Source organism: Watersipora subatra, chromosome 7 (assembly GCF_963576615.1).
Source record: "Watersipora subatra chromosome 7, tzWatSuba1.1, whole genome shotgun sequence".
Classification (NCBI taxonomy): Eukaryota; Metazoa; Bryozoa; class Gymnolaemata; order Cheilostomatida; family Watersiporidae; genus Watersipora; species Watersipora subatra.
Window position 1 is genome coordinate 31,965,195 of NC_088714.1, and position 16,395 is coordinate 31,981,589.

A 16,395-nucleotide genomic window follows, 5' to 3' on the forward strand; every position below is an offset into this window, starting at 1 on the left:
CATGTAACTGCTATGCTATTGCTATGTAACTGCTATGTAATTGATATGTATTAACTAAATAATATCGCATACTAGCTTTTAATAAATACAGATTATTAGCAACTTTATTACCTTCTAAAAAGCTCTATAAAATTTTATTTTACAAATACTTTCAATTCTTCTGATACCTGTAACATACGTACATACTTGCCTAATCCAATGAAGAGGCTCTCAATGTATTTGTGCATATTACGATTAAAAACAGTGATATGTTTGTACTTACCGAAGAGCTCATAGCTTTGATGAGCTGAATGACATGCACCATGAAAAAATCTTTTACATATGCATATATATACGCTGGAAATAATCTGCGAAAAACTTCAAATACAATTTTGGCTCAAATAATTTTAGAATAAGTGTTGAAAATAAATTCTAGATGATATATTTTTAAAATACTAATAGGTCCCCATTTATAGAAATATATTAAAGTTGAAAAAAAAGGAAACAAATCCTTCAAAAATGTGAAAATATTGCGGGTATTTACTGCCCTTTGACCTTTAACTACTATTCATTGGTTTCTTCATGCTACAAGTAAAGAGTATTTGGTAATAGTACCATAACTAAACGTGTATAAGAGTATAAAAACCTTGAATTTATAAATAATATTCATCCATAGAATTTATTTTATACAATGCTAAAATATAACTTAAAATCCATAAACAGCAAAATTATCTAGAAAACCTCTCAACATCAAAACATCAAAGGGTTACAGTCCGCAATCCTTAAAATCTTCCTACTGCCTTCTAACAAATCGAACTTTTACAGAGGGTGGGGCAAGCAAAATAGACATTGGATACTTTCTCACATCACGATCTGGTAGTTCACCAGCTAGTTCGACAGTATACTTCTGGAGAATGTTGACCAGAAATAGAAATATTCTAGATTTGGCTAGCACTTCACCAGGACAAGCTCTTCTCCCTGCTCCGAAGCCTAGAAAACTGAAAGATCACTGATTGGTTAAAGATAGGAAGCGTGTACGTTAGCAATAACAGAATTCAGAAGTGATCAGTTTGATGTTGACCTGTACTTGTTAGCCTCACTATTATTTTATTGTTTATAAGTATTTCTTTCTTATCAGTTTTTAGATGCCTTTAAAAATTGCAGCCTATGATAATAAAAGGCTTGTACTAAAATATCTATAACATATTGCAAGAAGAGAAATAAATAAATTTTTTCTAAAAGGTAGGTTAGAATTATGATGCTCTTTGATGATCATTTGATACATAATCTACTTTTCACTTGGAGCAGTACTTAGATGACTCTCATAGTTTCTTTAAACTAACAGTAATACCCAAAAACACCTGTCACCAAAAGACAGGCCATACGATAAACAGAAAACTCTGGTTGTATTTGTTGTTGATTGATATTGCTGCCTCTCCCGGAAATAATGTTAACAGCCTCATTTATAAGTCTAAAAGTCAACTTGGTAGTGGTGTCACTTCAAGTCTGAAAGTCAACCAAGTAGCGGTGTCATGAAAAGCACATCATACAAATACAAACAACCCAGTTTAACCTCAAAATAGTCTTAAAAAAGATAAATTTGTAATATCTTATACAACAATGTATCAAGAGTTTAATCATTATTTTTGCTTCTGCATCTTAAGTGATACATAGTGCGTTACATAGGATCAACATCAGAGTGAGAATATCGGATCAGTCTCCAATGTGTTCTGAAGAAACATAAAGTACATGGGACTAAATTCTGTGTATTACAAACAAAATGCATCTCATATTATATTGTAATTTCTCTTTCTCTGATGTTCATGTTAATGTATAGCTTATAGCCTTACCAACTTGTGGCTAAACAACAAAAAACCAAAACTCTATAGTTTTGCATATCTACTCACTTTTCACGATATGGGTGGTCACGATCTACCAGCTGCCCATTCTCATCAAGAAATCTTTCAGCTTTAACCTTGAATGGTTCATCATAAACATCAGGATCGTGAGCGGTGTAGAATGAATTCATAATCACTACTGTGTTTGCTGGTACCTTCAATTTACAATGAAACCTTTTATCAACAAATACAATGACATTTCATCATATTGTTTTGGTTTGACTTTGGACAAATAAGATCGCAAGTCAATGTTCAATATTTGTTTCTATATATAAATCCAGCCTATTTCACAATGTTGCAGTGTTTTTAGTCCTTCCACATGTTGGATCAGTGCCATGACTTATGTCCTTATAGTCTAGGAATTTCCCATCAACTTGGCTACTTAGCGACTCTACCATTGACTTCCTGTGTTGGATCTCTAGACATCAGTTTACAGTTTCTATTCACTGTAGTTAAACACATGTGCAACCAATTTGACCTGTTTAATTAAAGCAGATTATTTAAGTTGGTAGTTGTCTCACCAACCTTGTAGCCTGCAACTTTGGTATCCCTGATAGTCATATGTGGAACCATGAGAGGTATCTGTGTCAGGTATCTGAAGTGTTCTAGGAGGTACGACTCTACTTGTGGCAGCTTCTCCCTAATAAATATAATAGCACCGACGTGAGTAGGTTAGACTCAACACAGAAGCCATACTCTCTCACTTATCTCGTATACTTATACTCTGCTGCAATGCTGCCCAATAGGACCAAATAGGTAGAAGAATAATGCGTACAAGCAAATTCAAAACAACACAATATTAAAATATATTGAAGTTATACACAAGTGATGTATAAGTGCTAAAAATGTGTAACTTTATCATGCAGTACACAACAAATAGGATTTCAAAAGGAGTAAAACATCTTAAAAACATTTTAAAAGAGAGTTCATATTGAGTGAGAAAAGATAGTTCTGTCACTCTGATAATGAGCCTGTCAAACTGAGGTGTCAAACTCAACTCTTTTTTTGCAATTTGTTTAATATGTTGCTAACAGATTGAAGTGTAATGAATTCTGCTGTGAGAAATCAACCGCTAATCATTAGTTTTACAAAACATATACAAAACCACAATTATTTTTAAAATACAAATTCCATAACTGTCAGAAAATTTGATAGAGCTTGTATTTGTAAAATCTCTTTCAAATAATCTGTATTGTATTTGATACAGGTTTATGTATAAGATGAGATATAATTCAGCATTTTACAATTCTGAAACTCCTTCCGCAATCTTTCTATTATTATAGTGAAGTATTGTGTTTGAGTAGTAGTCTGCTATAATTAGCGAGTATTGAATTATTAGCAGAGCTGACAGCATCTAGCTACTTGGAGAGTTTTTGCTAACCTCATTTTCGAAATTTTTAGAAAGATTTTTAAATCACATTAAAAAAGCACAAACCTAATAACAATGTCCTGAAAGCTATATAACTGCTTAGCTATACTATAACATATTAACTACATCTACTATGTACTAAGCTACCGTCCATGACCATAAATTGAGTGTCACTTGACAAAGTTGTCCTTGAGTGTCACTGAAATCAACTTGTCTTTGAGTGTCATTAAACCATCCAGTCTTTGAGCATTGAGTGTACTATTTAAATCATTTGTCCTTAAATATCGTTTAAACCAGCCTTCACTCGAGTGTCAATTAAAATAAGCTGTCCTTGAGTGTCATATAAACCTACTGTTCTTGGGTGTCATTTAAACCAACATGCCATTAGGGGGTCAGTTAAACTATCACGTACTTGAGTCTCACTCAAACCAACCTGTGTTCGAGTGTCATAAAAACCAACTTGTCCTTGAGTGTCACTTAAACTAACCTGTCCTTGAGTGTGATGGTATGTGCTGGTTCAAACTGACTGTCAACTTCAGCCTGTAATTTCTTCTGTAACGCTGGATCATGTAGAAGATCTAGAAATATCTGAGACAAGCTCCGCCTACTTGTCTCCAGACCTGAAGCAACTCATTGTTATTAGTTACACCGATTGAGAGACCTATTTTTTGATGTAAAGATTAGTCCTATGAAGATGAAAGCCAAACCTAGGCACCTACTGCCTGACATACGATTTCCAAGAATACAACTACACAAAATCTGATAAACACTAGAGTGGATGTTACAGACTCAGGTATGATGATGTCTTGAATCCTGACATTAGACATGTTTTCTGCATTAAAACTTATTATATAACAAAAAATTAATATCAAATTTTTACCAAAAATAGACATGATTCTCCATTTAACACCTGTTGACACCAGCTGACACCTGCTGACACCAGCTGACACCTGCTAACACCAGCCATTGTGGTCAAACATCCATTTACTAGTTTACTAATTTCTGTTAACATGCCATATGAAAAAGTATAAATCAAACTCTTTTTTAAAATATCAAATGTTATATTTCATTTTAATCTCAAGAAAAAAACAAAAAGAAGACAAGGGGTGTACCTGCAGTAATGAAATCAAGGAGCAGGCCCTTGAGGTGATCATCACTAATCAGTGTAGCACCGTCTTCACTAAGTTCCTGTCGTTGTACCTCAAGGAAATAATCTACACAGCCTCGCTTCTGATTAGGGTCATGGCAAGCCTGAAAGGTCAATTGTGACATGATGCTATTGGAGCTAAAAATTACTCAATTTAACTCGCAAATAGCCTTGACATAAGTAATGCTGAATTATTATATAGAACATAAATATTTTTAAAATCTTCAGGTGTCATTATTATTGTTTCTACCTAGAAAGCGAATAAAAATACACAAGAGTGAGGTGTTTAGGGCCATAGACCTATTAACTATACTGTACTTTATTATACGTATAGTTAATAGGTCTATGTTTAGGGCAAACAGGAAAATGAACTTAAAGATAACATGCTAGACTCACTTTATGTTTTCTTGAGCCATTGGCATGATATAGATTTCATTCATTAAGACAGAGATGAGTGAATAAGTCAATGATTGGTCCATCAATGTACCGCAGTTCTTCAACTTATATGTACATGTCTCAAAAAATTGTGTAGATTAACGTACACTCTCAACAGACTGTATTCAGGATGACTTCGCCTCATCTTTTTGACAAATCATTACTGATACGAGTGACAAGAATTGCCCAATGAGGAGAATAAGTAACCCCGCTAATATCGGTTTTCTCTAGTAAAAAAATCCAACTTTGACACAAAATCTTCCTTATTATCGATTTTTGGTTTTGCTTCAACTATATATCTACCAAAGTTTGTGCTTGCTTGGATATTTATTGCGCCAGTAGATGAACCATGACATGACTGAACCATTGCCTTGTGAAACCTGAAAGGATAACCATATGGTAACAGAAAAAAACTTCTCAAATGTGCACACCACAACCACAGAACCCAGAAATGCCCAAAAAGGTTTCAACTTAGTTCCAAAAGTGATGTCACTCTATTTTTTTCTGGGCATCTGGTTGTAGAATTAAATTTTTTTTATTTCAAATCTCGATTCAAGCAACTGATTGCTACAAAAAATGAATATTGCATTCGCTAAAGATAAATTGACCAATAGAATGTGAGCTTTGGCAAAGCCTTGCTAAATGAAGCAAAGCATGATTGAGGTCATCTGGTTGAAGTCTTTAGGCTTCGGTCACTTAAGACCATTAAACCAAAGTACGCTTCAGTTTGGTTACCGTGTGACCATTTTAAGTCTATTATCATAATTTGCCTTGTGTTTACCTTGACCTCCTGTAGTGTCATATTTATGAAGTCATTGACTGTTTTAGTAGCAGAGTTGAGCATCTTATGAGACTCTCGGAACAGAAACTTGAATTGAAAGAGAAAAGGTACAGCATCAAGAGCTCCCCCACTAGTGAATGGATCTGTCGCTGCCACCAACTCTTCGTTCACTTGATTCATTCGCCGACAAACTTCGCTGTCATAAGAATGTTTCTCTCCAAACAGCTATAATATAATTATTGTAAAAACTACACTAACTAGATGAATGCGCGATGTTGTATGAGTAATAAAATAATTACCCAATGAATTTGAGTAACTTGCTTCTAAGCTAGTAGACTCAATCTTTATTAAAACCAAAGCCATGATTAAAGCCAGCTTAGTAACCGTTATGTTATGTGTAACGATCAACCATGCTAGTTAATGACCTCAGTTGCTTTAAGGGCAAGTATTTCAACTGATGTAATGAGTAACATCACAATCATTCATGACCATGGTCAGTTGGACGTTGTAGTGTAGTGGATTAGATCGCTGGTCTTTAGACCTGGAGGTTCCAAGATCAACTCTTCTGCAGAGTGGATTTTTTATTGCTAGATTTTAATCGCTATAACTGGACACATGGATGACAGATCAACAAACATTGAGATTTATACATAAAGGCAATAATATACAGTACATCATGCTGTTACATGGCTATTCAAAATGCACATGTGGGGGTCCTCCCATGTTTTGTGACGATTCTGACGACCCGACGACAGGGATATTTAAAAAGTGACAGACGAGACGACCATTTACCAATGTAGGTGACGAGGATTGCGTAAATAGGATTACTAAAGGTACGGCTGCACGTAACGAATTTTTCGTTGGTTCGGAGTTCTGGCCGAAATCACGAAAAACGCAGAATTAATCGGTCAAAATTCACAGAATTATTTGAGCTGTGCATGCCCACCGAGTTCGTCGACGAACGCTTTTAACAGATTAAACAAATTATTAGCGAGCACGATTCTAGCAGCTTTAACAATTAGTATAGTCCAAGACATGTACTGTGACACACAATAAAAATACCGAAGCATTTCAACATAGAACACACGATGTAACTGTCTAAGTCGCGCTATTATTAGTTAGCGAACACGACTTTAGCAAATTTTAAGATATATGTAGTCCGAAAACATAATGCAACACACAAGAAAATTATTACAGAAAGTTATCATAGTAAATACGATGCAACTGACTTGTTTGCGCTAGAGATGTCGACATTCTCTACCACAAAACTTTTGCTGCTAAAAAGGAAATAATATCGTATAATTAAAAAAAAAAAAAATTGTAGCTATAGCGTCCAAACAATAAATACATTCAATAACGCAATCTAAGCAGTTGCATCGTGTGTACTATGTTGATTTGCACTTATAATTTTACTATTGTGTGTCATTGTACGTCTCTTTGACTATACTAATTGCAAAAGCTGCTGAGATCGTGCTCGTTAGCACGATTCTAGCAGCGCAGAATAATTCTGTGTGTTTCAATCATTTCGTGATTTTGGTTAGAACCAACGGAAATTTTGTTACGTGTTGCCGTACCGTTACTAACTTATTATTTGTTCATAAATCACCACGATCAACCGAAACTTCACTAGTTTTGGTTTGAAGCATCTAGCCCAGCATTTATAGACTGCCAAATAATTAAAGCAATGAAATGCCACGACATTGACAGCAAATCCGTTTCCAAGTCTGTGACTGACAGCGATTGTTAAAGGGAATCTCGGTCTATTTTCAGTACAAGAACTATAGCTGTAAAAACCTAAGACGGCTGTCACTCTTCGCGGAGTAATCAGCAATGCTCCCAAACATCACTAATATTTTTGTGAAGGTCGCTGGTTGAGCCATGCTTTTGGTTAGCAGAAGTTCAAACCTAGCGAGTTTCAGATTTTTAACGCAACCTAGTGCCACCAGTAAAGATATTTGTATTAAAATAACGAATGTGAAGAAAGAGGTTGTTTTGGTTACCAATTTGAAAAAAGGTGACAGCGATTTTAAAAGTGACGACAGTGATTTTAAAAGTGACGACAGTGATTTTAAAAGTGACTATTCTGACGACAGCTTTGTGTGGTAGGACCCCCACATGTACTTGACCAATGTATCGTTTACAGTAACTTGGAAGATTAGCCTATGTGGTAATGAAACAACCCAAAAATGTACACATACATTTAAGGCTACCTGTAATATCTCCTTGAGCGTGTATAGATGACCCACATATGAGTAAAGCATGGTTTATGTAATATTAAATGTAAAACCTCTCTGAGATAAATATGAGTAACTTAGTCATTATAAAAAATATATATAATATATATTATATATTATTATAATATATATTATATTATACATATAATATATAAATATTTATATATTTATATATATAAATCTCAGTGTTTGTTATTGCTCGTTTGTTGTTCGGGTGTCCAGTTATAGGGACGACAAATCCTCTTCCCACTGGATTTTAACTCGGAATGTCCTGATTTGCAAAAAGGCAAGTCTTTCCACTAAGCCAAGTGGCTACAATGCTATATAATGAAATACCGTAATTGTGCACATCCTTATGCATTGCTTGCAAAATTACTATTGGTTATTAATAGCACGTTTGAAAATCATGGTTGCGTGATAGATCATTACGTGCAATGTCACGTAGCAAACTGGCTTCAGACAGACGACATGGCTCTAATTATATTAAGTTACTAGCTTAAGTTACTCAAATTCAATGGGTAATTATTTTATTACCCATGCAACCCTGGGTGTTTTGCTAGTAATACAAAAATGAATATTGTAAAGGGAGTTAATTGGTAATTTTAAAACATCCTAAATAAATAAAGCTTTTAGATGTAATGGAATCAGTAGTTAGCACAATTTCTTTCAGAAATGTTGTTTAAATGATCATATTTTATTTATATATATAAGCCTCAGAGATAAGACTATTCACTTTGCACCCACTTAATCCACTTTGCACTAGAATTGAACTCGGAACCTCCCGTTCTGCAGACAGGTGTGCTATCTCTTACACTACGCATCCAACTGGCATACAATAAAATAGTTGGGCACATCATACTTATTACACTTGCCAATCTTTAATGCTAATCGGTTAAAATAGCTTCAGCTAGCACGCTTGAAGATCATGATTGAATGAGAGATCATGACACAATCTTTTTTCCTAGCACTAGCTTCAGAGGGACTGATATGCCTCTTATTACAGTTAAGACTGGCTGAATGCCCAGCATTTCACGGGTAATGAAAATGTTTTTGCTTGAACATTTTTATTCAATTTCCTAAGTTTCTTTACCCAATGAATTTGAGCAACTTAAGCTAGTTAATTTTACTACAATCAGAACCATTATTATAATTTAGCCATCGTTAGGAAAAAATATTGCATCATGTTCTTTAAACGAGCTAGCTGAAGTGAGAGCATTTTAACCAACCGGCACTAAAGATTGACAGATGTAGCAAGTACGATGTGCTATTCCAATGTATAGCAATGCAACCGCATGGCCTAATGGTTTAGCACGTCTGTCTGCAGACCTGTAGGTTCCGAGGTCAAGTGCCTTGTAAAGTGCATTTTTCATTCCTAAAACTCTCTCGCTATAACTGGACACACAAATGACCAACGAACCACAAACACTGATTTACATCTACAAATTTAAACTAGCCTAAGTTACTCAAATTCATCAGGTAAAAAACTTACCAAATTAAAAATAAATATTTTATACAAAAAACTTTTTCAATATCCGTGTAATGCTGGGCATTCACCTAGTGATACCATATGGTGCAAACACAATTTTGCCAGAAATCATTTCTGCCCAAAAATTTAGAAAGTATTTGCTTATTGATGAACTGTAAACTTGCTAGAAATGGTTAAGCTACACACGGGTCTTGTTTGATTTTGAACTAGTGATTTGCTAGTGACAGCCAATCAGAAAACCCTCCAACACTCGATGAGTGCTGCTTTAGTCCATGAACAATCATCTGTTTGACTTTTAAATGTGATCATTAGAAATAATATTAGAAATAATATTTCTAGTGTTTAGGCTTTTGTAGAAAGTTTTACACAAACAATGTTAGATTTTCGTTACTAACAAACCTGTAAAATTCAGTTATGATTAAATATCAAGAAAAAGAATCAGATTCACTTGAAGTGGCACAAAAACAGCAAAACTCTATCAGCAGACGATAGGCTAGTTTCAGTAGTTTACAGGTAACCTTGGTAACCTTACACTCATTATGAATAATAGTAAAGAAACAACTAGCCTGACTACTACAGGTTAAGGTCATTGATTTGACCGGTTAAGGTCATTGAACTGCAAGGTTTAGGTCGTTGATTGTTATTGAATTGACCACCATAACTCACCATAGCTGCTATAACACAGCATACATAACCAACACTGAGGTTCACAGTGTCTATAGCTTGATTCCCCTTCTGGTCTATACTGTCAACCATGTCTCTCAAGGTCTCTTGCATTATATTTTCTAAATGGCCAATCCCGGGTCCATAGGCTTTCATAGCCTTATAGAATATGCGACGCATCATCACCTGCTCCTCAGTCACATTCTACAATCAGTGTGTGATAGCTCTATTGCAGAGCTGCTCTCAAATCATCTCAAATCATGGTGTTTCGAATATTTGAATAGTCGATACATGAAAATAAATATGAATGATTATATTATAATTGTGTAGAACTTAATTAATAAAATAAATTAAAATTTTATTCATTATATTATTAAAATAATATTCCCACGACCAAATGAGCGGGGTGAATGTTTGAGAGTTTTATGATAAATGCATATGCACACAACTCACGAAAATTATTCATCGACAACGTCGCAAACCCTTGTACCGAAATCTCATCAACAAATTTAACCATAGAAACATATTTAAATATGTTACCAAGTCTTTAAAAATAGTTGACATATTCCTAAACCTTACCCATCTGATCGGATTATACACAAATAGACAGATTAATTTGGCCGAAAATCATTATTAAAACTTGCTAAGCCTTATTTTTATCAAAATTAAGACCGACAATTGAAATGCCGAGCAACAGAGAATAGAACCATTATGTCGTGCGCATTTCACGAAAAAATAACGTGCACATTTCACCAGTCTATAGCATTGCCGAATTGCCGAAGGTTTCTGTAATTAACGTAGGAGTACTGAAATATAATCGTTTCTTTTTTGCCGATTTCAAAGTAACTGACATTTTAGACTTATTTGAGTACTTTGGTATTCTAACTGATGTCCGACGCAGTGAAAGTAAAGGAAATGACTATGATATTTTTTTTAACGATTCTTATGAGTTTATTACAATATTTAATTATAAGTTTGGATGACTATTGAAGTGTTATAGTCACACTAACAACATTGATGATGGGTCGATATGTCACTGTTATTATTTTTTTTAAATAGTTTTGTTAAATATATTTTCTAAAAATATATATAAATATCACAACTTCTTGATATTGTTAGCTATGACGTTTTGAAATGTAAACAAAATTGTGCATTGGTTTTCTATTATTATTGTATTACTATATTAATAATATTGGTTATTCTAATAATATCAGTGCATTTTACTTCTAATATTGCATTTCTCCTATTGCAGGGGGAGAGATATAAACATATAATCTTTTCCTTTCATTATTGCTGTTTGTTGTTTATAATAACACTCACACCCAGTACATTACAGCTACCATTGCAGTTATCCTATTGCACTGCAGTGCCATTTGACTGCTAATATTGCATTTCTCAACCATCAGTACCGTTTCTTTTTTTTCCAATATCACTTTGGTCGTGGGCTGTATGACAGTGGAATTTCTAGTAAATAAAATTTTAATTTAATTTATAATTTTAAATAATAAATGAATAGCATAACAACATTCTACTCAAGTAAGTATAATGTAATAATTATATTACATACATAGTTTTAACATTACCATTTATGTATACATTATTATTATATTATATTAATTATATTATATGTAATGCCAGATCCTCTTGTAACACTTGTAAGTTATTAGCAAGGTGAGACACAGTTACTGAAGCTTAGCAAGCTGGCGCTGAAAGTCCTTTCAGTACCAGCTTCATCAGCTCCCATAGAACGAGTTTTTAGGAAAAGTGGCTTCATCATGAAGCCTCACAGGAGCTCCTTGACATCTGAAAACTTGTGCAAGCTAGTTTTTCTAAAATGCAACAAGTGTATATAAGTAAATGTGTTAATAGTATGTAAATGTTAATTATAGGCTCAATACTTAGTTTTGGTTCTCTTCTTTTAAGTTCAAGCCTCAGTAGCTGAGTTTCACTTGCCAATATTATCAGGTTTTATCTTATATTTGTATCTCATAATTTGTAACTTTAAACAAGCGTCTAAAGTTTTTTTACATTTGTACATTCTTCAATAGCTTCAATGTAGTTTCAATAAAAGCAAAGTCACAGGCATGACCATAAACTGTTACATAACTCTTCATCTCTTTCATAACTAAGCCTTCACAATTGAGTGAATCATGTGATGCTCTTTCATTCATTGATGTATCGCTCCAATGGTAGGATGTGCTCTGCAATGATGTTTTAACATACCTTGTAGAACATAGAACAAAACCGTATCTAGCGATGAATTTAGCATACATATGGCGGTACAGAGATACAGCTATACTATTCCTATCTATAGAACCCAAAACGGCCGAGGGGCAAACCCCCTGCCCTTCCCCCGGTTCAGGTCCTATGAATAGGATTACAGCTATACTGTAGACTGATCATACTATGCAACAATTGAGCGAACAACTTGAAAGAGTATGTCAAATCATCCTAAAATGATTCGGGATTTTAATTCGTTATGGGGCTGATTCGATTTGATTCGAATCTACTGACAAGGGCAGAGGATTTGTAATTCGCTAGATATGATTTGATTTGAGTCACAAAAAAGTGATTTGAAATCAGCTCTGTTCTATTGCTGCCTTCATTTTATTAGATAGCTTATTAAAGCTTTATAGCTATGGTGACATAATGCTTAGATCCTGCAATGGCAGCTCAGTTGACAACTTCCTCCAAGCAGAAGGGTGGAAGTCAGATAGGAAAACAGGAAAACAGTTGAATCACTTAACACAACTGTGGATAGTAGTGCCTATGTCTATACAGTGTTAGTTACTATTGACTGTACTTGACACAAAGAATAGTAGAATAAGCCTACATGCTTACCTGGAACACAATATCTTTTGGTACAATTTCTAGAAGACGTTTTAATGGAGGCCGGCCTTGAAAATCAGTTCCTAGAAGAAAGGACAACAGTGTTTTGTCCAAAATTACAGTACACATTTGAACTATCATCAAATGACTCTAGTACAGAGGAATGGGTTACAGATATGAAGTTGTGCAAACTAACATGCAAGCAAAAACGCTGCAGCTTAACAGACAGACTTTGTATTTTCGAATTTTAGGATTTTGGATCAGAGTATTGTCGTCTATGGCATTGCCAAACACAGTTGAGGGTTTGATTAACAAGTCACTAGATTAAGTATAAAGCTTTTAAGGGTTTACCATAGAGATTAATAGTTTGGTAATATTTAAGCGCAGTGAAAACGGAGAAACTTCCTTTCTACATGAGGTTACACCACAAGTTAGACAATCGTATCAAACAACAGCATGATCAATAAATTGGCAGCCAAATCACTTCATTATTTTCATCAGCAAGTTTCCTTAACAAAACAAGTTGACCAACTCTAAAAAGTCTTTCTGCTAATCAGATGAGCTACCACTTAATCAAATTACGACAACAATTTAAAGACAAATACATGTAGCTAGTACGCTTACTTGAAACTACATTGGAGTTGTTTGCACAATCTTTTGTTTACACAACTCCAATGTTGCACTCAGCCAAACTACACTAGTTGTAATAAGCTATACATGTATGTACCACTTTGTAACAAATTCCTCAGTTAAAAAGTTCACAAACACTATTTCTGAATTAAATAACAATATACAATAACTAAAATATTTGCTACTGCATAAATTATAGGCTTAACCACTAACAACAGCACCACACCAAAACTTATTAGAATATCCTTCCTCTAACCGATGATTTCAGTTAAAAGTCAGAACTGAACTAAACCAACCTGTTTTAGTGAGAGCCTCCAAACATGCTTCTTTAGAATTGATTATCACAACAGGAACAGTAAATATCCTAATCTTCATAACTGCTCCATACTGTCGAGCGAACCCAAAAAACTGGTGGTGTAGGTTTTCAGTGTCTAAATGCAAAACGTTGCCAAGTATTGGTAATCCAGGAGGTCCTGGTATCTTCCTAATGGGGTCCTACAAAATACAGATGTTTTGTTAAAGCTGCTACGAAGGCATTACAATGGCAATAACCAAAATAGTTGGAAATTATAAAACCGGGTCTGAAAGATGTAACAGTAGCAAAAATATAATAAACTAGACGTTAACATCAGCCACTTGCTTGCAAAAGGCAGCCACTCAATGTGAATTTGTTGCTTCTTGCTACTTATGTATTTATAGCTGTTGTAATATCTCTCGTCATATTGCTCAACATTATGAAATAGCCCACATGACTATACTATCTGAACTGTTAAGTTTTTATACACTTTTGTACACTTTTGTACACTTTTATACACTTTTATACACTTTTTTACACTTTCATACACTTTTATACACTTTTGTACACTTTCATACACTTTTGTACACTTTTATACACTTTTATACACTTGTATCAGATTCTATAATCTTCCAACATACTACTAAGTGACTGATAAAATTACAACTATGGCAAAAAAGTCCTTGCTAAAAACAACTCGTTCTCACTAATTACCTTAAGGCTAATAACATCAGAAGCCATATCAAACTTAGTTTTGACAAAACTACCCTCAGAACGTCTGTCTACGATAAAATTTAGAGTGAACCTACGCAAACACTGTTTTAGATCTAAGTCTATATTGTATCTTAATCCCATTTTTACCAAGTAATAGAATTTTTATGGTTTTACATTTTTATTTATGTATTCTTTAGTCAGCGTCGGTTTTTATGAGCATATCGTATATACAAACATTTTTATTTCTCTTACTGAGACAAATGCACAAACACTTTATCTTATCTTAACAGGTAAATAATTTATATCTTAGACTGTTGATGTAACATCCCACAATCCTTGCTGATTGACTTGATTGATTTTAATAAGTTTATATATACGCATGTAATTTACTGAAAGTTCTTGGGCCAGAATAAGGCTCCAACGAGCACAGTAATGACAAAAGTTTCTAGTTATTAACTTGAAACATTTTACTGACTAAATATACTGCTTTAGTTCTTTTTAGGTCTTGAGATGACTATGCCATTGCTCGCATATCATTGGCTAATTTTATTAATAGCGAGAACACTTTTGGAAAGTTTCTAAAATTTATAGGTCAGCTGTTGTCATAAATACTTTTGGTACTAATAAACATAAATAAGGTGTTAATGATGATAATATTGAAGTCATAAACTCATGGGCCAATAAAAGTACAAACAGCAGAGGCCTTACCATAAAAGATCAATCTGTGTTGAGAAAATTGACAAACATGCTTGACTTATGCAGCAACTACTGCCTCAGTAAAACACCCTTACTTAGCATTGATGTCTTAGATAGTTAGCGTGTGAAATCACCTCTGATATATTTAGCTGATAAAGGACACTCACTCACAGGAAAGGGTGACACGTCACAGACATGCTTGGATACTAACACAAAGGAAAGGGTGACACATCACAGACATGCTTGAATACTAACACACAGGAGAGCAGGAAAAAGTGACACATCACAGACATGCTTGGATACTGATAATAGTAGCACTGTTCTAGTCTTACCTTCAGCCATCCAATGAGAAAGTATGTTAGTAGGAGTCCTGCAGTAGCTAGTAGGATCTGTGTTACATCCAGCTCCATGTTGAGCATGACTGACTAGGCACACAAATAGTAGATATGTCAAATATGTTACGCTTGGCTTAGTAAACTGCATACAGCATAGCTGACCTTGAAACCATCTAGCCACTGCCATTTTTGAGCTTTGTTAGCAAGTGTCACATAGGGACAGGTATAACTGGAGTGTCTCAGAACCTGCATGCAACCTCAGAACCTCTATGCATGCATACATGCATGCATGCATGTATGCATGCATACATGCATGCATGCATGCATGTATGCATACATGCATGCATGTATGCATGCATAGAGGTTCTGAGGTTGCATGCAGGTTCTGAGACACTCCAGGTATACCCGTCCGTCACATGACTGCTGCTGACTACAATCAACAAGTGATGCACGCTTATTACTACAATCAACAAGTGATGCACGCTTATGACTACAATCAACAAGTGATGCACGCTTATGACTACAATCAGCAGGTGATGCACGCTTATGACTACAACCAGCAGGTGATACACTGTTATATCTACAATCAACAGTTGATGCCTTATCATGCACAATCATGATATTCTAGGGATGTTCTAAAAATCCCAAAAACATTTCATTGCAACAATGTCACAAGATAATGTGTAAACACCTTTTCAACATTCCAGCAACATTGTGAGAAATGTTTCACACAGAACATATCTACAACATTCAATGGGTAGACACTTTCGAACATTCTGATTAACATTTCTCAGAATGTTCTTCGAACTAATTGGCTAGGATACAATGTTACTACAGTGGAACCTCGCTTCTCGAACATAATCCGTTCCAGAAGGTTGTTAGAAAACTGAGTTGTTCGAGATCC

The 16,395-nt window shown here is 34.6% G+C and overlaps 1 protein-coding gene across 1 annotated transcript; it reads right to left on the reverse strand.

The window, feature by feature from the left end:
* Nucleotides 1–381: 381 nt before the first annotated feature.
* Nucleotides 382–15,575, reverse strand: LOC137399262 (cytochrome P450 2B5-like). Its single transcript, XM_068085291.1, has 10 exons — nt 15,489–15,575; nt 13,748–13,946; nt 12,834–12,904; nt 9,996–10,196; nt 5,610–5,834; nt 4,359–4,497; nt 3,734–3,866; nt 2,403–2,517; nt 1,887–2,032; nt 382–977 (listed from the first exon to the last, which is right to left on the reverse strand). The coding sequence occupies exons 1-10, from the start codon at nt 15,573–15,575 to the stop codon at nt 773–775; spliced, it is 1,521 nt and encodes a 506-aa protein (XP_067941392.1). The 3' UTR covers nt 382–772.
* Between the last annotated feature and the right edge of the window lie 820 nt (nt 15,576–16,395).